General features: G+C 64.3%; 1 protein-coding gene across 1 annotated transcript; it reads left to right on the top strand.

Annotated features, from left to right (window-relative positions):
• The first annotated feature begins 1,982 nt into the window (after positions 1–1,982).
• Positions 1,983–20,443, top strand: ATP8B3 (ATPase phospholipid transporting 8B3). The gene is made up of 28 exons (XM_053898368.1): positions 1,983–2,277; positions 3,451–3,509; positions 3,972–4,060; positions 4,491–4,604; positions 5,452–5,550; positions 5,776–5,837; positions 6,253–6,325; positions 6,431–6,501; positions 6,913–6,995; positions 8,249–8,407; positions 8,492–8,580; positions 9,068–9,258; positions 9,396–9,604; positions 10,295–10,329; positions 11,406–11,562; positions 11,947–12,135; positions 12,214–12,326; positions 12,825–12,989; positions 13,070–13,181; positions 14,024–14,099; positions 14,338–14,455; positions 14,679–15,069; positions 15,177–15,400; positions 17,418–17,501; positions 17,619–17,858; positions 18,051–18,189; positions 18,481–18,608; positions 19,765–20,443. The coding sequence occupies exons 2-28, from the start codon at positions 3,461–3,463 to the stop codon at positions 20,422–20,424; spliced, it is 4,119 nt and encodes a 1,372-aa protein (XP_053754343.1). The 5' UTR covers positions 1,983–2,277; positions 3,451–3,460; the 3' UTR covers positions 20,425–20,443.
• Positions 20,444–22,444: the final 2,001 nt, after the last annotated feature.

Here is a 22,444-nt window from a genome sequence, read left to right as displayed (position 1 = left end):
TGAGGTCTCCACGGTTAGTCCATTTAAGACGCAAAGTGTAGCCAGAGATGAGCCTGTGGAGGGGCAGGTGGGGGGCGCCCTATGTGTGGAGGCAGGAGGGCTTTTGGAGGAGGGCCCCTGCCACTCCCACTTTGGCTTCTGCTAAAGGCCAAGAGGGCAGGTCCCAGGCTGAGGACACGGCAGCCTCTACCCCCGAAGCACCCTGGGCCAGCGCTGCCGAGGACTGGGTGCCCTCCAGATCCTGAGGGGCCCTCACTGGGGAGTGGTGACTGAGTCGGGGCCCCGGCCACTGTTGTGTCCCCCTGAGGCTGTTCTGACCATTTGACTTTCTCCCACCTCTTCTGTAAACAAGTAACTTTCCAAATAAATGGTGCAGGGCCATTTCTGTTTCTGTGTGGTGTCGTTCCCTTTCCCCAGAGCATAACGAGCCCCCCAGGGAGACCCAGAGGAGGGGTGCAAACTTTCAGCTGGCCAGTGAGGCTCTTGGGGCTGCAGGGAGGGAATGGGGTCCCCTGGGTCCTTCTCATTAACCACTGGGTACGGGCTGGGTGTTTGTTGAGTGAATGAATAAAAGGTTTACCAGTCCCCACCCCACCCCCCGCCCACCCTCAAAGGCCAAGGAGGGTGTGCAGACCAGGCTTCCTAGGAAGAGGGAGTGGGGAGGTTGCTGCTCTGACAGGGGTGGGGGGGGGGGGGTGGTCACAGCCTGTGTGCTGTCCTCACCACCCCATCGCTCCCTCATCACCAACATTTGCTCATAGGTGATGCTATGAAGGGCCCCAGTGCCAGGTGGAGAGGGGAAGCTGGGCATGGAGTCCAGCGCAGGGCAGAGGGGGGAAGGTGGTGACAGTGTGAAAGTGCCCAGAACCAACTACCTTCCTAATTTCCATATTTCCCAGAGGATTTCTAAGAGTGAAAATATGAAAGCGTTCAATCATCTCTTGTGTCCGCCCAAGTTCGCCCCTCCCCCTGAGTCCCCACTGCTGGGGACCCTAGCTTCAGCAGCCCCCCCAACCTGGCTCAAGCCCCGCCCCCCCCCCCCAGCTCCCCCAGCCTCATGGCTGTCTCCCACCCCTATCACCTTCAGGAAGGCCCTCGGAGCCCTGGTCGCCCGCTGGGTGGGCTCACACCGGGCCAGAACTTCGTGGGCTTCCTCTAACGATCTCCTTTACCTCCCCCAGCCGAGCACCTAACACTGCACCTGAGCTTAGAAGGTGCTCATTAATGGGTGCCGGATGAAGGAGTGAAAACCCAGGACGAAGCTCAGACCTGTGATTACCTGTGCGTCCTTCCTGTGTCCCTAGCCCCACTCTGGTCCCGTCCAACCTCGGCCAGGGCCAATCCACTCTACGGAGGGTCTGCTTTACAAGGTTCCGCCCCTAAATTACGGGCCGATTAGTACCCAGGCCCGAATCGAGGCCCCCTATCCCGCCTTGCGGTGCAAGGTCCCGCCCACTGATCCTCCCCAGTCCGAGCCTGCCCTTATCTTGACATCCCTCAGCTCCTTGCAAAGACCCAACCCTGGATCTGGGCCTGCCGCTCCCCACCCCTGCACCGCCGCCTGCCACCACTCCAGAGGCCCCCCCCCGCCCCCCCGCCAAGGCTCCATCTCTGCCGGGTCCCCACCACCCCGGTCCTCTCCGTAAGTCTCCGCCCGCCTCGCCCCACCTTGACTTCTGTCTAGGTTCGCGCGGTGAAACCCCGCCTCACCTCCTGCCTGGGAGCTCTCTGCAAGACCCCACTAGCCCTGCCCCCGATCCCGCGGGCCCGCCCTGTTTCTCAGGACCCCGCCCCCCGGCCCGCCTCGGGCCCGCCCAGCACGACAAAGCCCCGCCCCTCAACCCACCCGGTCCCGCCCCTCGGGCCCGCCCAGCACGGCAAAAGCCCCGCCCCTAAGGACCGCCCAGCGTGACAAGTCCCCGCCCCCGGGCCCGCCCCCGCGCCGCCCCAGCCCCGTCCCGCGCCCGCGCCGCCCGTTTCAGGCCGGTTGGCACCCGGCTAACAGCTCCGGCACGTCCGCCGCCCTGGCCGCCCGAGGACCACCCGCCCCGGCCCGCGCGGGTGAGCGGCGGCGCTCCCGCTGCTGTGCGTCCTCGGGTGCCCTCGCACCCTCTCTGGACTGCGCCCGGCCTGAGGGCGTGAGGTCGCGGCGGCCGCGGCGGGGCGTCCCTGGAGGTTCTCGCGGAGCGGAGCCCAGTGGGGGTGCCGGAGCGCCCGGGGTCCTGTGGAGGCCCCGGCGTCTGGGCCGCCGCCGCTGCGGGATGCTCGAGGCTTCCGGTGAGCTGAGGGTGGGAAGGAAGGGGAAGCCAGCCCTGGTGGGGGCGTCTTCCTGCCCCCCCCCATAAACGTGGGGTGTATTCTGTCCACCTCAGCTTTCCTCCGACCCCGTCTGCCCTCCGCTGGGTCTCCCGGGCTCTGGGTCCCACTGGCTAAGCCTCGCTCGCCCTGAGCCTCGCTTTTCCCCATCCGGTGAATGGGCACTGGCCCGGCTCAGGCTCCCGGGAGCAGCAGAACTGGTTCTGAGCCAGGTCCTCCCACTCGGGGCCTGGGGACACGGTTGGCTCAGATGCCAGCCGTCTTTGCCCTGAGAGGTTCTGAGTTCAGCAGGCGGCCCAGACAGGGAGAGACGCAGTGGAGGGAGGGGGAGCAGGACTGGGATGGGGGACGCCCCAGGTAGAGGGGGAGCCCAGAGGAGGCGCCTGAAGAAGCGTGGACGGTCTGAGAAGTACGAGCTGAGACCAGAACGGTGAGGACGCACTGACCGCGCATGCGGGGAAAGCCCCTCCAGGGGGACAGCCAGCCCAGTGCCCGGAGGCGGGGGGCTGCTGAGTGCTGGTGGCTGCTGTGGGTCCCCTGGGCAGACTCCGATTCCTGGCGTCTAAGGGCAAGGGCCAAGCATGAACTAGAGGGTGGGAAGGTTCCAGGCTCCGTGGGAGGTCTGGGGTCGCCTGCATCTCCTCCGTCACGGTTAGCTGCCCCGAGACCATGCTCAGACCTCTCTGGGTAGCTTGGCCCTCGTGTCCGTGAGATCTAACATATAGCCCTGGGGCCCCATTTAGTCACTCAGCAAACACTGGTGGAGCACCTCAGAGGGCTGGGTGTGCCGGGCGGGGATTGGGGCAGGAGGGGCGGCAGGAAGACCCCGGAGGACGTGGGTGTGGGCCTCCTAGGAGAGCTGATGGGGGCTGGCGGGGAGCAGCGGCCCGAGGTAGAACCCCTCACCCCAGCGATGGGCCGTAACGGGGGAAGACGAGGCGACCTTGGGTTGCTAGCTTGGGAGCTGCTGGGTGTGAGGCTGTCGCAGGTTTGGGGGGCAGCCTGGGCCCCGCCAGGCCTGAGGATGGCCAGAGAAGGACACGTCCGGCGGCTGGAACGTCAGAGCCCTGGGACGGGGCAGAGAAGCGGGCACCGTCCGGGCTGCTGGTGCGACCTGGGGCCCTCTCCCCGCAGCCCCACCAGCATGGGCAGCCTCGCCTACCGAGAGGACCTCGAGGAGGAGAAGGACTCCGGTGCGTGTCCTGGGTCCTGGCGAGGGGGCCGAGGGCCATCACGAAGTGCAGGGGCTGAGGGGGGGACCGAGGAGGCCCAGTGTGGGTGCTCGCCGGCTGACGGCCCCAAAGCCGATGACCGAATGCTAGACTCAGGATTCGGGGCCTGCAGCCTTGGACACCTTGGAGCCCGGTGCTGGGCCCCAGTTTAGCGCTCTGAGGAAGGAGTGGGTGTGAAGGGGTCTCCCAGAGCCTGTTCTCTTCTTGGCCTAGGGACTGGCGCAGGGCGGCGGGACGAGGGGCGCTCCCCCTGAGTTTACTGTGCGCGGGGGGCCGCGGGCCGTCCTGTTTGTTTACCAGCTCCCTGTCCGTGAGCCGAGCGTCCCCAGGGCTGGGTCCCCCCGGGGCCCCTCGGCCCTCCTCTGGGGTGTCGTTAGCCTGTGTTTGCTGCCCTGCGTGATGCCCGGCTCTCTCTGGCTTCAGCGTTCACCTGGGAGCTGGAAGCCAACAGCAGGGACAACAGCCAGTTCAAGGAGAAGTCTTTCCTGTGCTGGCAGAGGAGGAAGCATAAGGTGGGCGCCCGGGTCTCTGCCCCCCTCCCCCGCAGCACCCTCCCTGGACTTCAGTCCCCAGGACTGTAACCCCCCCAGCTGGGTGCTGGCGCCCCTCCCCCCTATCCCACCCCAGTTTGGGTTAAGTTATATTAATATGAAACCTCTAAAGTGTAATATGTTCACGGGGCCCCACCTAAAACCTCTTGCGTGCGCCACGCTTTGGGAAACGCTGAGCTCACGGCTCTGCTCCCCGAGTCTTTGCGCCCAGGACGGGCTCAGTCAACGCTGGCTTAAGGCTTTGCCTCCCTTGGGCGCTCAGTAAAGTCTGGCTCAAGACCTTGCATTCAGTAGATGCTCAATCAATGCTGGTAGCGGCCAGAAGGCGGGGCAGGCGGGCGAGGGGCCTCCCGGCCGCCGGGCAGCAATCCCACGCTGGCTGTCGTTCCAGAGCAATGTCATCCACACGGCCAAGTACAACGTCTTCTCCTTCTTGCCCCTGAACCTGTATGAGCAGTTCCACCGCGTGTCGAACCTCTACTTCCTTTTTATCATCATTCTCCAGGTGTGGAGGGGTCAGCCGCCTGCCCACATTGCCTCCTCCAGGGAGCCCTCCCTGACTACCCTTTGCCCCACGGCTCTGTAGACCCAGGGCAGTTTCACTGTGCATTTGTCTGTGTGGTTTGTGGAGCAAGGTCTGTCCCCCCACGCTCATTGCTGGGTCCCCACTGCATAGCCCACGGCCTGGCACAGAGGAGTCCTCGATGCATGAGGAATTATGGGAGGTGCGTGCGTGGCTCCTTCAGGTCAAGGAGGGCACGCCCCCCCCCCCCCGCCCCCGTCAGGATGGACAGCTTCAGACATACCGCCTTTGGCCCCAGCCCTTTGAGCTAAACCCAGAGGGCAAGGAGGAATCAGGGGTCAAAGCGCGTTCTCAGGACCTGTGGGGGCCCTTCCCACTGCCTGGGCCGTCTGGGTGGGGCACGAGGGGGGCCGGCATCCAGCCTGGACACCTTCCTCTCTCGGTGGGTGGGCAGTTTCCAGGGAACCCTGACCCAGCGTCTCATTCTGTTCCGAGTAAAGATCCAGTAAATGTTTATTGAGCACCTACTGTGTGCTGGGCACTGGGGACCCAGCAGTGGCCCTGACGCGTGTTTTCAGGTGCCTCGGGCAGGCAGGGGTGACATCAAACCATGTGGTAGGGACCAGTGATGGGGACCGGGGCCAGAGGGACAGGAGGGTGGTTGTCCCAAGGTCTGGGGGGAGAGGGGCCTGGCCCTGGGCTGGGGTGGTCAGCAGGTGGACACGGGATGCCAGGCTGTAAGGCTGGGTGTGCCGGGTGGGAGGGCAGCGGGAGGCGGGCAGGGTGGTGCCTGGGGGGGGCGGCCGGCATGACCCGCCCTCCACGTCAGGGCCTCCCCGAGATCTCCACGCTGCCCTGGTTCACTCTTTTTGTCCCGCTCATCTGCCTCCTCGTCATCCGGGCCACCCGAGATCTGGTGGACGACATCGTAAGTGGCCGGGGTGCCTGGCGAGTGGAGGGGGCCGGCTGGGTCCTCAGAGCCCTGGGTGTGGGGGGTGCTGGGCTGTGTGGTAGGTCGCATGAGAGGCCGCCAGGGGCGTGGTGTGGGCAGGCAGAATCTGCCTTCCTGCCCAGCAGCCCTTCCCCCCGGGGTGGCGTGGGGGCCCGGCTGGGGGCAGGGCCGTCCCTCTGACCTGCTCCCCTGTCAGCCCAGGGGCGACACAGAAGCGACAGAATCATCAACAACAGGCCTTGCCAGACCCTGGTGGGGAAGAGGTGAGGCCTCGTGGCCCCGCGTACGTGTGGGGTCCGTCCCGGGGCAAGAGGCCCCCAGCACGGCTTGCCGGGATCGGGGACAGGCCAGGGAGGAGTGCCTCACAGAGGGCCCGGAACCTTCTGTGTTCCTGGACATCCTGGCTGAGGCTGACAGCGGCCCAGCCGGCACTGCTTAAGCGCCTGCTGTCTACCAAGGCCGGGACGGGCCCTGTGATGGGGGTTCAGCTGAAGACGGGGGCGGGGAAGATCTGAAAGGGCCTGGGACCCGGGGCTGGGGGGCCAGGAAGGCCGGACCTCCAGGAGGACCGGGGGCGGGCGGCCAGGACCTGCAGACTGGAAGCCCCGCTCTCCCGGCTGGGGTGGCCAAGGCTGGGCCTGGGAGGGACCCCCCTCACTGCCACCCCCACCCCTGCAGCTTCCTGTGGAGAAAGTGGGAGGACCTGTATGTGGGAGACGTGGTCTGCCTGCACAAAGACAACATCGTCCCGGTGAGCTGGTGGCCGACCGCAGGGCGGGGCGGGCTGCCTCCTGCTTGCCTTCTTCCTGTGTCCCCCCTGAGCAATGCTGTTGCCCCCCACCCCTCCCAACCCCAGGCTGACTTACTCCTGCTGGCCAGCACCGAGCCCAGCAGTTTGTGCTACGTGGAAACTGCAGACATCGATGGGTGAGCCGTGGGCCATCACTAGGGGTCTGGGGCTCTGGACGCAAGAACTTCCCCAGCGGCCGAAGAGTTAGGTCATTCGCCCCGGGAACGGTGGCGGGGTGCCTGCGAGCCAGCTGGGCCAAAAGGTTAGGCCAGAGCAAGGGACCTACCTTTGTGCCGACATTTCTGGAGGCCCTCGTGTGCGCCAGCCTGAGCGTGAGAAGGCCTAGGGCGTGGCCTCAGCCCTGTGGCAAAAACGCTGTGCGTCCTTGGGCGAGGCCCTCTCCCTCTCTGGGCCTCGGCGTTCTGGTCGGCAGCCGGCACACCGTCGGTGCTTAGCAAGAGTGTCTGAGGGACTCTGGGAAGGGCTGCAGGTGCCTTGCCCTGGTACCGTCCATCCATCCCTTCACCTGCTCCCCATCCCATCACCAGGGAGACCAACCTGAAGTTCAGGCAGGCCCCGCCGGTCACCCACCACGAGCTGACCAGTATAAGGAAGATGGCATCCTTCCAAGGTGAGAGGCAGCAAGCAGGGAACAGCGGACACCCCTGCCCCGTGTGGGCCTGCCCCTCTGGGCAGCGGGTGCAAAACTTCCCCACCTCGCTGGGTTTGGGGGCGTGGCAATGGGGTGTCTAGGGGGCGTTGGGGGTCGGGATTCATGTTTCACGGCCCCTCAATCAACGTGACTTTTGGGACATTCTCTCTATTGTTACGATACGCAGGGCAGCATCTTATCAGGCTTTACAGTTTATTTATGAAACACGACCGCTTCGAGTCAAACAGTTTTGGTGGTTTAATTGAAAAGGCGGCCTGCGTACATGGGCTCGCGATTCGCCTGCACGGTGGCCCAGCAAGGGGACTTTATTTTTTCCTGTCTTGTTGCAAAGGCAGGCTGCTCTGATTGGTTCGGGAGCCGAATCTCTGTCCTGAGCCACAGCCCCTTCGCTCCTGACATCCACGCACCGGCTGCATGTCTGATATCTGGGGAAAAGCCTCGCTCGTGGGGAGGGTGGCTGCACGTGTCCCCACCGCTCCCTCTAGGCCCTGACTGAGCGGTGTTGCAAGGCATGGCCCCATTTTTCAGAAGAGGAGACTGGGGTCAGAGAGGTGGCAGGAGGTGTGGGCTTGCTCCCTTCCAGGGTCCCAGTCCACACCCCATGGCCATTTTAACCCTGCGCTGGTCCAGCCTTTCATCCTGCCTTGATTTGCTCGAACACGAGCGGGACTGGTGGTGGGAAGGACCTCTCCCACCACCTTCTGGAAAACGACAGTGCCTGCATTTGTCCCCTGTGGCTTCAGGGAGTCGGATGTTGGTGTCCCTTCCTTCTTTCCCTCCTTACACATTTATTGAGCACCTGCTGGGGGCCAGGCGCGAGGCTGGGCCCCGGGGCCTCAGCGTCACCAAGACCAGGCTGGCACCTACCCCCACAGAGCTCAGGTTGATGATGTCGTCCCAGGGTTGTAACCATGGGGAAGGGGGCTCAGGGAGGGAGGGCTTCTCTGAGGAGGTTGAGTCCGGGAGGCCGGGGGCCGCGCACCCAAGACCCCTGTGGCTGGAAGGGGCCGGCTCTGGAGCAGGAGGAGGCTGCCTGGGGGTGGTGCAGGGGTGAGCGGGGCCGGAGTGGGGCAGGGCGGGCCCCGTGCGGGTGGCTGGGGCCGGAGGGGGACAGCGGTGTCCCCCCCCGCCCCAACTCAGAAAGGGCAGGCCGAGCCCCCCCCCCACAACGAGCCTGTGGCTACCTGACCTCCCCCCCACGTGGCCCCCAGGCAAGGTGGTGTGTGAGGAACCCAACAGCAGGTTGCACCACTTTGTGGGGTGCCTGGAGTGGAACGGCAGGAAGCACCCCCTGGACATCGGCAACGTGCTCCTGCGCGGCTGCAAGGTCCGGAACACGGACACCTGCTACGGGCTGGTCATCTACGCCGGTGCGGCCCGGGGCGGCCCGGGGCGGGGGGGCGGGGTGCAGGCCAGGAGGACGGGCGGGCGACAAGCAGACGCAAACCCCACAGGTTTCGACACCAAGATCATGAGGAACTGTGGCAAGATCCATCCGAAGAGAAGCAGGATAGACCGTCTGCTGAACAGGCTGGTGGCCCTGGTGAGGCGCCCGAGGCCCCCGCCGTCCTCTTCCGGGCCTCCGTTTCCCTCCTGTGCAAAAGCACGTGCGTCCTGATCCTCAGACGGGTCTGTGGGCCGGAGGATCTCTTGTTAGGATGAGGGCCAAGTAGTGACGTCCTCGTGGCCCCAACTCTGACGCCTTCCAGGCCCGCAGGAGATAGTAAGATGGCCTGCGCTCAACTTAGGCGGCTTGCGGGTTTTGCCCGATTAGTTCTCTTTTCTGAAGTTATTGTAATAATAATTGAAACAACAGCAGCTCAAGAGGCCGACAAAGAGCCTGCAAGTTCCCCTCCCCGGGTACGCACCCCCCCCCCCAGCGCCCCTGCCCTGGGGACCCACCCCCGCAGCGCCCCTGCCCGGGGGACCCGGCCCGCCCACCCGTCCCCACTGAGTGCCCCTGTCGGTGAGTCCCCGGGGCGCCCCTGTGTCACCCGGGGTCACCCGCATGCCCACCACTTGCCTTCCAGATCTTTCTGTCCTTGGTGCTGATCTCCGTGGCCTTGAGCTTGGGCTTCTGGTCCAAGGTGAAGGAGTTCAAGGCCAAGCACCACTACGTGTCCCCGAGGCACGTGCAGAGCGTGGCCGCCGAGACCTTCCTCACCTTCTGGGGCTTCTTCATCCTGCTCAGCGTCATGGTGCCCATGGCCATGTTCATCATGTGAGGCCCTGGCCGGCTCCCCCCTCCCCCCCGCCCCCGCCCCGCCCCGCCCCGCCCCTTCCTGCCCGGCTCCCCCCGCCCCTTCCTGCCCTCCCCTCAGGAGCGGGGGCGGAGCTGTGACCAGGAGTGTGTCGCAGGGTCGAGTTCATCTACCTGGGCAACAGCATGTTCATCAACTGGGACGTACACATGTACTACGCGCCACAGGACGTGCCCGCCAAGGCCCGCAGCACCAGCCTCAACGACCAGCTGGGCCAGGTGGGGTACGTGTTCTCGGACAAGACGGGCACGCTCACGCAGAACGTCATGACCTTCAAGAAGTGCTGCATCGCCGGCATCGTCTACGGTGGGTCCCACCCCGCGGGTCCCGGGGACGCCGGCCCCACGCCCTGTGCTTCCGGGCCACGGAACTGTGGCCGCGCGGCATCGTCCCACGTTGCCCACAGAGCGATACTGTGGGCCTCTCGGCTCACCCGGCCCCGGTCGAGACTCGGGTCGGCCGTTGCCCCGCGACGGCAGCCTGCGTGTGGACGCGGGCCGTGGGGTGTCAGCGTCTACACGTGTCACGGAATAGGATTCTTTCGGTTTTCACAGACAGACCTCTCCTTGGGGACGCTGAATGTGCAATTTCTTTATTTTATTTTTTTAAGTTTATGTATTTTTGCGAGGCAGGGGAGGGAGAACAAGTGGGGTGGGGCTGCAGAGAGGGAGAGAGAGAGAGAGAGAGAGAGAGAGAGAATCCCAAGCAGGCTCAGCACTGTCAGCACAGAGCCCAACACGGGGCCCGAACTCACGACCTGTGAGATCACAACCTGAGCCAAAATGGAGAGTTGGACGCTTACCCGACCGGGCCAGGCCTGATTTTGGGATTTCATTAACATTTTCACGTGGCACGAGGTGATCGTCTTTCAGTGTTTTCCCAGACATTTAGAAATGTGAGAAACATTCTCTCTCTCTCTCTTTTTTTAAATGTTTATTTAATTTTGAGAGAGACAGAGACAGAGTGTGAGCAGGGGAGGATGAGAGAGAGAGGGAGACACAGAATCGGAAGCAGGCTCCAGGCTCCGAGCCGTCAACACAGAGCCCGATGTGGGGCTCGAACCCGTGAACTGTGAGATCATGACCTGAGCCGAAGTCGGACACTCAACCGAATGAGCCACTCAGGCGCCCCTCTCTCTCTCTTTTTAAAAAATATGTATTTATTTTTAGGAGAGCGAAAGCAGGGGAGGGGCGGGGCGAGGGGGACCGAAGATCTGAAGTGGGCCTCGCGCTGGCAGCACAGGGCCCGATGTGGGATTTGAACTCACAAACCACGGGATCGTGACCTGAACTGAGGGCAGGTGCTCGACCAACTGAGCCACCCAGGCACCCCAGAAATGTGGAAACCATTCTTGGCTCGCAGACCACGCAAAAAGTGGTGGGGCAGGGTCCTCTTGGCCATCATAAAGGGGGGGACGTGGTTTTGGCCAGGACGTGACAGAGCACCCACCGGGGTAGTAACGGGAAGACGGAAATGGGCCCGTGCCCTCTGGTAAAGCCCACCCCACCCTCAGCCGGGGTCTCAGGGGCGATAGGGAGCAGCGGGGCCTGTGGCAAGCAGCATCGGCCCCAGGCCAGGTCTTCTGATGTTTCTAGAAGGGCTGTGGACCCGGTGTGTGTGTGTGTGTGTGTGTGTGTGTGTGTGTGTGTGTGTGACATCACCCCAATCTTTCAACGTAGGCAGGCAGGTCCAAGTTGTGAAAAGACACCGTGAAGAGATCAAACAAAACGCCTGCATGAGGCTGGGCTCCACCCCGGCCGTGCTGCTGGGACCTCTGGAAGCCATGCCACTCTTTTCTCTCCTTCGTGCAGAAGGCAAAGCTGTGGCCAGGGGGGGTCCTTGGTTGTTGGGGTGTCGGGTCCAGAGGCCCAGGCCCACTTGTCTGGCCGTCTCCAGTGGCCCCGGGAAGCCTGCCAGTGGGGGGGTGGGCGCTGCGGGATCCCCGTGGGCGCGGCGGCTGAGGCCTGAAGCTGGGTCTTTCCCCAGGCCCCGACGACGAGGAGGAGGCCCCATGTAAGGTGAGCCTCGGCCGCCCTGCAGCACGGGATAGGGGTGGGGGTGAGCAGGGGCCCACCCAGAGCCGGCCTGTCCCCTCCCAACCCCTCAGGGGAACCCCTACCTCTGGAACAAATTTGCCGACGGGAAGTTCCCTTACCGGAACGCGGAGCTCCTGCGAGCCGTTCGGGGCCGCACGGACGAGGCGGTGCGGGAGTTCTGGCGTCTGCTGGCCATCTGTCACACTGTGATGGTCCAGGAGAAAGACCGTGAGTGCGCCCACCTCCTTTTCCCCGCCTGGGGCGGTGCTCCGGCCCTGGGGCTCCCGAGACGGTCCAGCCCACTCCCCAGGGCTCCCTTCCTTGGGCTTGGAGGGTGCTTAGGCCCTGTCCCAAGCCCCACCTCTTCTGGGCCTAGGGGTGTCCAGGCCCGAGGCTCGAGATCTGTTGCTGTGGGAAGCGGGGGGCCCTTCGGACCGGGGTCCACGCACCTACCTCCCTTTGCCGGGCTTAGAGCTTGTACCAGCCCGAGAGACCACCGTCCTGTGAACGTCTGGTTTCCTCCTTTGCACTCTGGAGACGGGTGGCGGGTCCCGATGGAGGAAAGCTCTCGGGGGACACGCCCGCCCCAGCCGCGGTTCCCTCCCCCAGCAGACCAGCCGGTGTACCAGGCGGCATCCCCGGACGAGGAGGCGCTGGTCACGGCGGCCCGGAATTTTGGCTACGTGTTCGTGGCGCGCACGCAGGACAGCATCACGGTGATGGAGCTGGGGGACAAACGGGTGTATCAGGTCCTGGCCATGATGGACTTCAACAGCATGCGGAAGCGCATGTCGGTGCTGGGTGAGTGCTCGCGCCCCGCGCGGGGGGTGGGCGGGCAGGCGAGAGTGTGTGTGGGCAGCCTGGCCTCTCCCTCTGCAGTCCGAAACCCCGAGGGCGCCATCTACCTCTACACCAAAGGCGCCGACGTGGTCATCTTTGAGCGCTTGAGCAAGAAAGGCATGACAGAGTGGACCACGGAGGAGGCCTTGGCTGTGAGTCCCTGCTGGGTGGGGGGGGGGGGGGGGGAGGCTGTTGGGGTAAGGCAGGGGGTGAAGGGCAGGGAGAGGCGGGCAGAGGAGGAGAGTGTGCAGAGAAGTGGCAGGTACCCAGGCTGGCCACGTGCAGTTGTCCAGGTTGTGTGCGGTACGGACATTCCAAAGCCCAGGGATCAGGGGAAGGGTCAGGGGCTGTCGGGGTCCCGGGGAAGGGTCTGGCCGGGCTGTGCTGAGGGTCTTGAGGAACAGTTAGAAATGGCCATGCAAAGCCGAAGCAAAGGGAGGGGGTTCCCGACAAGAGGAAGGGCAGGTGCAGAGGTGTGGAGGCAGGACAGAGCTGGGTACGGGGTGGGGGTGGGGGGCTGAGCCAGAGCAGCCCCCCTGGGGGTGGGGGGCAAGGTTCGGGGACCCCAAGCAGGGAGCAGGGCCGGAAGAGTGTCAGGGAGGCAGAGTGGCGACAGGGTGGTGCCAGGGCCCCCCCGACCCAGCCCCCAGTCCTTTGCCGAGGAGACCCTGCGGACCCTGTGCCTGGCCTACAAGAGGGTGGACGAGGACACGTACGAGGAGTGGCGCCAGCGGCACCGGGAAGCCAGCCTGCGGCTGCAGAACCGGGCCCACGCCCTGCACCAGGTGTACGAGGAGATGGAGAAAGGCCTGCAGGTGGGCGGAGCGCGGAGGGGCCGGGCCGGGCGCCCCGCCTCTGCCAGGGCGCTGACCACCCCCCCCGGCCCCGCCCCCAGCTGCTGGGAGCCACAGCCATCGAGGACAGACTCCAGGACGGCGTCTGCGACACCATCCAGTGTCTCAAGCAGGGGAACATCAAAGTGTGGGTACTCACAGGGGATAAGCAAGGTGGGTCCCCGGGGCGCCGAGAGAAGGGGGATGGGTGGGAGAGCGCCCCTCACCTGCCCGGACAGGCCACCGCCCCCCTGTCCCATTTGTCCGGGCTCGGCGTTGCCCTCTGCGTCAAGCCGGGAAGGGAGGAACGGGCACGATTAATGCTGGGGTCCCCCCGACACCTCCATCGGGCGGGCTGGCCCTGTGCCGAGGCTTCCTGAGTGGCCGGGATGCCCCTGTGTGACAGGTGGGCGGAGCCGGGCTCAGAGGGCTGGGAGCAGGCGCTGGAGGTTACCCAGTGACTCGGGGGCGAAGTGGCGTGGGCCCGCCGGTCCCTTGGTCCTGGAGCCCCGAATCTCCTCCACTGCCCTCTGGGTTCTTTGTGGCCCCCGGGGCCGCATTAGGACTTACGTGGGCACCAGGCACATGCACACAAAATACTTAAACTGACGTCTCGCAGCTGCGTTGGGATCAAGACAAATATCCGAGCTGGATCACAGTCATTATCATTATGTTTTCTTCTGATTTTAAAAGAAATTAAGTCATTTGTGTGGGTTCCAAGAAGGGCCCGTGGGGTCTAGGCATGCTATGCCCAATGACCTCTTGGCCCCGCGCCCCACCCTCCCTTCGTCCAGGAGCCCAGCCCCGGCCACGCACCAAAGCGGAGCCCCCTTTGCTCAGAGCGGCAGCCAAAAAACTCAGGGCTGGCTGCCATTGGCCGGCCTGAGTCACGGGCCCTCTTCTGAACCAATCCCCGTGGCCAGGGGGAGGGGCATGCTGGTGCGGTTGTGGGGGCCCGGGTCCACGCAGCAGGGTGGGCGTGGCCCCCAGGGGCGCTGAGCTGGGCTGGTTTGCAGAGACGGCGGTGAACATCGGTTTTGCCTGCCAGCTGCTGTCGGAGAACATGCTCATTCTGGAGGAGAAGGAGATCACGTAAGAAGTCGGGGTGCGGGCGGGCGGGCGAGCCGGGGATGGGGAGGGGGCCGCACCCACGGCATACGAGCGGCCCCGGGGGATCTGCGGAGTGCCCGAAGCCGCTGCCCGGTGGGGCTCCCGGAGGGGGGGGGGGGGGACCCCGGCACAACGAGGCAGGGGCGTGGGGGGGGGGGGCCGGGAGGCGGGAGGCCGTGCCCTGCGGCTGCTGACCCCCCCACCCCCCCCCTCCCCGCAGTCGGATCCTGGAGGCCTACTGGGGGAGCAACGACGGCCTGCTGGCCGGCCAGGGCCTCCTGCAGAGCCGCTTCCTGCAGCAGACCAAGGTGGCCATGGTCATCAACGGGGAGTTCCTGGTCAGTGTCCGCTCGGGGCCACGGCAGCGCCCCTGGTGTAGGGCAGGGGGCTGGGAGGCGCACCGGCCGCGGGAGCTGCTGGACGGGGCGAGGCGGAAGGGGCCGGAGCAGGGGAGGGGCGGGTCGCGGTCAAGTCCTGCCTGGCTTGGGCCCGCGGGGCCTTGCCTGGAGCGGAGGGGTGCAGGGTGACGCGCCCCCGCCGCGCCCCGCCCCCGCCGGCCAGGACCAGCTGCTGCTGTCCCTGCGCAAGGAGCCGCGGGCGCTGGTGCGGGACGAGGACGTGGACGTGGACGTGGAGGAGGCCTGGCAGGAGCGCGGCGAGCGGACGACGGACTTCCTGCGCGCCCAGAGGGTGTCCCTGACGTGGCGGACCCTCGGGATCCAGCTGAGGGGCACGGGGCTGGGGCCGCGGGTCAAGGACTCCGGCGCCCGCGACGGCCCCGAGGTGCGGCGCGAGCGGGCCTTCGTGGAGCTGGCCGCCCGTTGCCAAGCGGTCATCTGCTGCCGCGTGACGCCCAAGCAGAAGGCTCTGATCGTGGCGCTGGTCAAGAAATACCAGCGCGCGGTGACCCTGGCCATCGGGGACGGCGCCAACGACGTCAACATGATCAAGAGTGCGTGGCGGGGCGGCAGGGGGGGCGGCGGCGGGGTGGGGGTGGTGGGGGGGGAGGAGAGCCCGGGCTGACCGGCCGCGCGCGCGCTTGCGCGCGCGTTCCCGCAGCCGCGGACGTCGGCGTGGGGCTGGCGGGCCCGGAGGGCATGCAGGCGGTTCAGAACAGCGACTACGCGCTGGCCCAGTTCTGCTTCCTGAAGCGCCTGCTGCTGGTGCACGGCCGCTGGTCCTACGTGCGGGTGTGCAAGTTCCTTCGCTACTTCGTGTACAAGACGCTGGCCAGCATGATGGCGCAGGTCTGGTTCGCCTTCTACAGCGGCTTCACCGCCCAGGTGCGCGGCCACGCGCGCCGGGCAAGGGAGGAGGGGTCCTGCCCCCGCTCTGTGCCCAAGGTCTCCGGGGATGCTTGGCACGTTGGAGCTTTGAAGCCGGGGGTGGGGGTGGGGGCAGGTGCTCCAAAGTCCTTCCTTCGAGGGGAGAAGAGGAGGATTTGAGCCACTGAGGGGTTGGGGTGTGTGTGTGTGGGGGGGGGGGGGCTGGGTCCCTGACCGCAAGACTCTGGAGCATTGGAAGGGCATTTTTTCCTGCGGGCCAGGAAGCTGTCTCAAAATAGACGGCCCGAGAGAGGGAAGGAGCTCCCTGTCCCCCAAACCCCAGCGTGTGAGAGGGAGCTTTACCGGGGGCGCCGTAGGTCAGTAGATACTGCTTGGCTGCCCCACTGTTTTGTTTACAGGTATTTCTTCGATGTTTCTGTAAGCTGGAATGTTCTTAATTTGCTTTTGGGATTGCTCCCACCAGCAGGTGTATGGAGACAAACTTTGCCGGTCTGTTGGTTGGTTCCAGCAGCTTCCTTGTGGATCCTTGGGGAGTTTCTGCATATAGGATTGTGTCCTCTGCAAAGAGAGAGTCTTACTTCTTGCTTTTCTTCCTTCCTTTTTCTTTCTTCCTTCTTTCCTTCCTTTCTTTTATAATTTTTTAAGGTTTATTTATTTTTGAGAGAGAGAGAGAGAGCGCGGGCAGGGGAGGAGCAGAGAGAGAGGGAGACACAGAATCCGAAGCAGGCTCCAGGCTCCGAGCTGTCAGCACAGAGCCCGACGCGGGGCTCAAACCCGCGAACCGTGGGATCGTGACCTGAGCCGAAGTCGGACGCTTAACCGACGGAGCCCCGCAGGCACCTCACTTCTCCCTTTTCTGTTCGAGTAACATTTATTTCCTCTTCTTAAGGAAATTGCTCTGGCTAGGACTTCCAGTCCAGTGTTGAACGCAGGCTTCCTCTTTTGCTCTGGATCTTTGTGGGGGGCGGCGTTCAGTTTTTCCACATTTGTCCCTTCTCCTCTGTGTATTTTTTCAGTACCGACGCCTGTCCGTGTAGACTCGCGGATATTACTTTCTTGTATATTTTGTCGCGGGCATCGTCCCCGATTTGTCCTTTTGACGTGCACCTGGTCTTTTCCGACTACACCCCCTCTTTCTGGTGCTACCAGAACTGCCCCGCTCATTTTGTACTTTCCCTGCCCTGACCCTGCAATCAGCGGGTTCCATGAGGAGCCCTGGCTCTTGGTAGTTAGACGCCAAGATCTAAGTGCTTGGTGTGCTCATCGGTCCCGGGATGCTACAGGATTACTCTCTCAGTTGACAAGAGCCGGGAAGTGGACACATGTTAACCTCGTAGAGAGGCACATCCGTCGCCATGTCTTGTCTGTATCTATCCCTCTGTCTTTGTGGATACTGGAAACGGAGTCCACAGCAGTATGTTTGAGTCCAGTCCCACGGGACCGGGCTCAGCTTAGCCTTTTCCGCGGACCCGCTTTGTGATTCTTTTCTGCCCCAGTGACAACCTTGATTCTCGTAAAACGTTTGGTTGTTACTTACGCGTTCAGTTGCAGCACGCGCATGAAGCGGGTTTTGGAACTGAAGCCCTTATTCTGTCACCTGGATTGGATTTGTCATTAGGGGGGCTGCTTGTCCCTGAGGGCTCTTCCACGCGGTGATCCCCCGAGACCGGGAACGGCCAGCAAACACATTCTCTAGCCGTTCCCCGCCCCCCCCCCCCGTAGTTCCGCATCGCAGCCATCCAGCTAAAACAAGCACTCAAAGGCGAAGTTTCGAAACAATCAGACTATGTTTTCCCCTCTGCCTTGTTCTCTTCCGGCCTTTATCAAGCCTCCTGTGACCCATCCCTGGCCTTAGCACCAACCTTCATCGTGCCTTGACTTCCCAGCTCACCTGGCATCCTCCCCAGGGGGTCCAGCCAGCTTGGGTGGGTCTCCTCGGGTAAAGACACGTTTCTGTTTCTGGCCATTTGGCTCCTGAAGGCTGACCACGTTCTCCCTCCCCCTCCCGTGCCAGCCTCTGTACGAAGGCTGGTTCCTGGCACTCTTCAACCTGCTGTTCAGCACACTCCCGGTCCTCTACATTGGTCTCTTCGAGCAGGTGAGCCAGTCAAGGCCTCGCTTCCTCCCCCTGGGGCCCGGGAGCGGGGCTGGGGTCGTCCCCCACGCGCCACCGGGTCCCAAGAGCCTGCCCCTCCCCCCTGTGCCCCACCCCCAGGACGTGAGTGCCGAGCGGAGTCTGGAGCTGCCCCAGCTCTACATCGCAGGCCAGAAGGACGAGCTCTTTAACTACTGGGTCTTTCTCCAGGCCCTTGCCCATGGCACGGCCACCTCCCTGGTCAACTTCTTCGTGACCCTGTGGGTCAGCCACGACTCGGCCGGGCCCACCAGCTTCAGTGACTATCAGTCTTTCTCTGTGGTCGTGGCCCTGTCGAGCCTGCTGTCCATCACCATGGAGGTAGGCGGGGCCACCGGCCTGTCTCCCCCCCAGTGGGGCCTTGGACGTGAGCCACCGAGATGTCACTGCTCAGGTGACCCTGTCAAGGGCCTGCTGTTCGTGGGCCCTGGGGACTCAGCCCCCGCCCGCCTCCATGAGCCCTGCCCTGAGCCTCCTGCCACCACCCTGGCTTGCTCTTCTCTCCCTGCTCAGGCCATACTCATCATCAAGTACTGGACGGTCCTGTCTGTGCTGGCCATATTCCTCAGCTTCTGCTTCTACGTGGTCGTCACTTGGGGCTGCCAGAGTTTCTGGCTCTTCCAAATCTCCCCTGAGAACTTCCCGTTCCTGTGTGAGCCCCCAGCAGGGGATGGGGGTGGCGGGCCCTGGGGACGGGTGCATCCATGCCACAATGTCCGCTTCGTGCCTCTGTGAGCCTCTGTCTTCTCGGCTGTGTGTGTGTGTGTGGGGGGGGGGGGGGGTTGTCCCGTGCAGGGGGAATCGGTGCCTTTTGGGAATCTGCACAAAGGTGTCCGGGGGTGGAGGGAGAGGGCGGAGAAGTGGGTGACGGGAGGAGGGGCCACCAAACAGGCTCAGGGGAGGCTCCACCCCGGGCCGGGCTGTGACCCTGTCTTGTCCCCAGATGCTGACCGCAATGTGCTGTCCCACCCCTCCATCCTGCTGGTGATCCTGCTGAATGTGTCACTAAACACCCTGCCTACACTGGCCCTGCGTGTCATTTACCAAGCCCTCGAGAAGCCACGCCCCAAGGTGAGGGCTGGGGTCCCCATCGCACATTCCCGGGACCCCACCAGGCAGAGCCTGTGCCCGGAGCAGACACTCCCGGACATGCGGGGCTGGGGGTGCTGGGAATGGAGACCCAGGTGCGTGGCCAGTGCCCTCAGGGGGACCAAATGACAGGCCCCAGGCTCCCCAGGGAAAACCACCCCTTCCTAGGGTGGAGCTGGCCAGGAGCACGACGAGGCGCACTCCAGCATCACCGGACTCCTGCCCAGATGACTGGGGCTTGGGGGTCGAGATGACAGAGAAACCAGGAAATGGCTTAGGGAAGAGAAGGGACTTAGAAACAACCCTGGGTCCATGTGTGGATGAAGCGTAAACACAACGTGTCCCTCCACACGCTGGAATCTTGTTCAGCCTGAGAAAGTTAGGACATCCTGCCACCATGTGGATGGACCCGGAGGACACCGTGCGCAGTGACAGGAGCCGGACACAGAAGGACACGTCCCGCGTGACCCCACGCACAGGGGGTCCCCAGAGGAGTCCCGTCCACAGGGACAGAGAGTGGATGGTGGGAGCCAGGGGCGGGGAGTCCGTGCTTCATGGGGACAGGGCCCCAGTCTGGGGAGACGGAAAGTTCTGGAGATGGATGGAGGGTGGGTGCACGACAGTGTGACTGTGCCTGACGCCTCTGAGCTGTGTGCTTGGAGACGGTTAAATCGGTACATCTCGTGTTACGTGCGTTCTGCTACCGTGCAAAAAGGCGTGCGTGGGAACTTAGGGGCTCACATGACCCTAAGAACCCAGAAGGGCAGGCTGCAGCCGGGATGGGCCCCAGAAGTGACTGGAATAGCGACCAAACATGGCCATAAACCTGCCGTCTTCTGCCACACAGGCGGGACACCTGGCTGTCCCCGGCTCACCTCTCCTGGCTTTGCCACCAGAGGGCACCCGAGGCACCTGGTGGCGGCTGGTCCAGAGTGGGGTGCCGGGGAAGGAATCTGATGGGTTGGCGCAAAGTCAGCCTGGGAGGGGACTCTAACCGGCTCTGCTCAGGGAGGGAAGGCCTGGTCGGTGGGTGGTGGCCAAGGAGGGGCTCTGACTGCCCCCACCGGCAGCAGGGACCTGAGGGCAGTGGGCACGGCGTGGGAGCCTGCTGACCGCCGCTTTCCTCTCGGCCGGGCAGGAGGTGGAGGAGGCCCCGAGCGAGGACATCACAGCGGTGGAACCTGCGCCCTACCTCCGCCGGGAGTCGCGCCGGCGGCGCTCCAGCTACGCCTTCTCCCACCGCGAGGGCTACGCGGAGCTCATCACGCAGGGCACGATTCTGCGCAGGGCGCCGGGGGTCGACAACGACATGCTGATGGGCCAGATAATCCCGTGCCACGAAGAGCTGTCCCCGAGCATCCAGGAGTCCCCCCGGTGCTCCAGGAAGATGTCGCTCCTGGGGAAGACGGGGCACCAGCACCGGGGCAAGGTGTCCTCGAGGGACGGGGGACGAGCAGCCCGCCGTCCTCATCCCCGGCTCCCCGCGGAGCTGGCGGTCCGGGGCGTCCCAGGAGACGTTGCGGGGGGAGCGGGAGGAGTCACGGTGGTCGAGGGGGAGGGCGCCGGGGCCGTCGGGGTTCCCCCGCCCCCCAGCAGCCCGCGGACGAGGGGGGCAAGGTGTCCCCCGTGGGGTGACTGCCCGTGCCCGGGGAGGGCGCAGTGGCGCCCGAGGCGGCGGGGCAGCCCCTCCCCGCCCCCCGACCCCCGAAGAGCAGTGACCCGCCCCGCGTCGCACCCGCCCGCGGGCCTGCGCGGCCTTCCCCGGGGGACTAGGCTCCACGTCCCTTTCTGTTGCTAATAAACCAGGGTCCACCTTCCTCAGGGCTGCGCCAGGCTCGTTCCTTCCTGCCCCTGTCACATCCGCGGTCCCGCGACCGGCTTTCCCGCTAAAACCCCGAACACCGACCTCTAGTGGCCCAGGCGGGATTTGCAGGAGGAGCCCCGCCGCCGCCCCGGGGCGGGGGTGGGGGGACGCCGCGCGGGGGGGGCGGGGGGGGCTTCCACGCCCTCGGGGTTGGGGTGCTCGGTGGACCCGCGAGCGTCCGGCCCCAGGCAGCCTCGTCCCCAAGCAGGTGTCTTCCCCTCTGCTTCGGGGCGCGTCCCCACGGGGCGGCTGGGGGGGGGGGGGCGGCCCAAAGACAGACTTCCTCCCCTCCCCGCGCCCCACGCCTCCCCTCCCTGCCGCCGACACACACGTCCAGGTGAGTGAGTACAAAATAATTTATTGGAGAAAAACAAAACAACAAATCCAGCACAGCAGTGGTTAACAATGACGATGATTTTTTTTTTTTTTTTTAACTTTTAAGCCTGTCACCTGAGGGTGGGAGGGACAGGGCTTCTGTTCCCTCTAGCATCTAGCATCGGGGAGGGGGGGGAACTTTGGATGCCGTAGGTGGTGCCCCCCCCCCCCCCCAAAGCCGCCCCAGTGTCCAGTCTTGATTAAACACTCAGGGCCAAGCGGCCTCTTGGTCCTCCCTCACCCCTGGCTGAAGAGAAGGCCCCCCCAAAACCAGCCCTCTGGGGGGGGGTTGTCTGCCAGGACCACAGTGGGGAGCCGGGACCGAGGGGCAGGTGTGGTTTACTCTGGGAAATGGCCCACGTTCCAGCCGGCGCTGGGCTGGGTAGGGGGAGCCCTGGACTGTGTGTGCCGCGCCCCTGCCCTCTGATCTGGGGCCTCGGGTCCTTGGGGTGAACCTCCCTTCACTACCCCAAGCCCCCTTCCCCGGCTGTCTTGGGAGGCGGGCTCTGCCCCGGTGTGAGCTCAGCCCAAGTGGAGTCACAGGCAGGGGTGCAGCCCCAGAGCCCGCTTTCACGATTTTTGGGGGGCCTCTCTGTTCTCTAGGGTCCCGACGTGGGCTGGGAGGGAGGGCTCCACAGATGTGCACCCCGCCCCCCATTTCAGGCCGGAGGGAAGGGGGCTGAGGAGGCTGAGGGTGTGGGAGGAGTCCGGCTGGGGGCCTGCCTGGGGGCAGCGGGTGTCTCGAGAGGGCCCTTCGGATATCAGAAGTTGGGGTACACCCCGGCCCCGCGCCCCCTGGGCGACAAGACTCGAATTGGCTGATTGTCTCTCTCCTGTGAACAAGACACTTGGGAATTCATGCTAGCGTGAAACCAGCCGGGCTGGGGGAGGGGGCAGCGACACCCTCCTGCGCCCGAGAACCAGGAGCAGGAGGCCCAGGACCCCCCCCCCTCGGCTGGCACGGGCAGGTGGCATGTGGGCAGCGGGAGGTGGAGACGGGGGTCTGGGGGTCCGCTGCCTCCTCCACCTTCCCGTCCCCCTGAGGCCTCGTCCCCCTCCCGCCACTGGACACAGATCCTTAGAAAGGGGAAAACGAACACAGAGCAGCGCGAAGAAGCCCCGACCGAACCCGAACTCGGCACGAAACACAACCATGCGACACGGAATCTTGGGGCCCTGAGCGGCCCCCCCACCCCCCGCCCCACCCCGAGCACAGTAGGTCATGCATCAAATCAAATTCCACTGTCTTTTTTTTTTTTCATTTTTCTTCCTTTTTTTTTTTTTCTTAAAGTACATTTGAACACAGGACACATAGAATAATAAATACTCTTATAAGACATGACTCCAGAAAACGAGAAACAACACACCAGAGAGAAGAAAGGTGCACCTTCTCTCTTCCTGCCTTTCCTAAAGGACTCGTTTGAGTAAGAAATCTGTAAACGCCGGTCTGCGCTCTCCGCCTCCCGCGCTCGCTGCCTTGCCCTTGGCCTCTGACCGCCCGGCTCTCACTGCCCTGACATTCAATATGTCTCCCACGGAACTCTTCAAAGAAACGACATACCATCGTCTGCAAAATTAT

The sequence above is a fragment of the Panthera pardus genome, unplaced genomic scaffold (assembly GCF_024362965.1).
Source record: "Panthera pardus isolate Hobbes unplaced genomic scaffold, ASM2436296v1 HiC_scaffold_8, whole genome shotgun sequence".
NCBI classification, from domain to species: domain Eukaryota; kingdom Metazoa; phylum Chordata; class Mammalia; order Carnivora; family Felidae; genus Panthera; species Panthera pardus.
The sequence above is the reverse complement of the archived record's forward strand: the minus strand, read 5'-3'. Positions and strand labels throughout refer to the sequence as shown.

Excerpts from the sequence above, each read along its gene's own strand:
- ATP8B3 (XM_053898368.1), top strand. The coding sequence starts at position 3,461 with ATGGGCAGCCTCGCCTACCGAGAGGACCTCGAGGAGGAGAAGGACTCC. Across the intron at positions 5,838-6,252 it reads CAGACCCTGGTGGGGAAGAG|CTTCCTGTGGAGAAAGTGGG; the intron begins GTGAGGCCTCGT and ends CCACCCCTGCAG. Across the intron at positions 15,070-15,176 it reads CGACGTCAACATGATCAAGA|CCGCGGACGTCGGCGTGGGG; the intron begins GTGCGTGGCGGG and ends GCGTTCCCGCAG.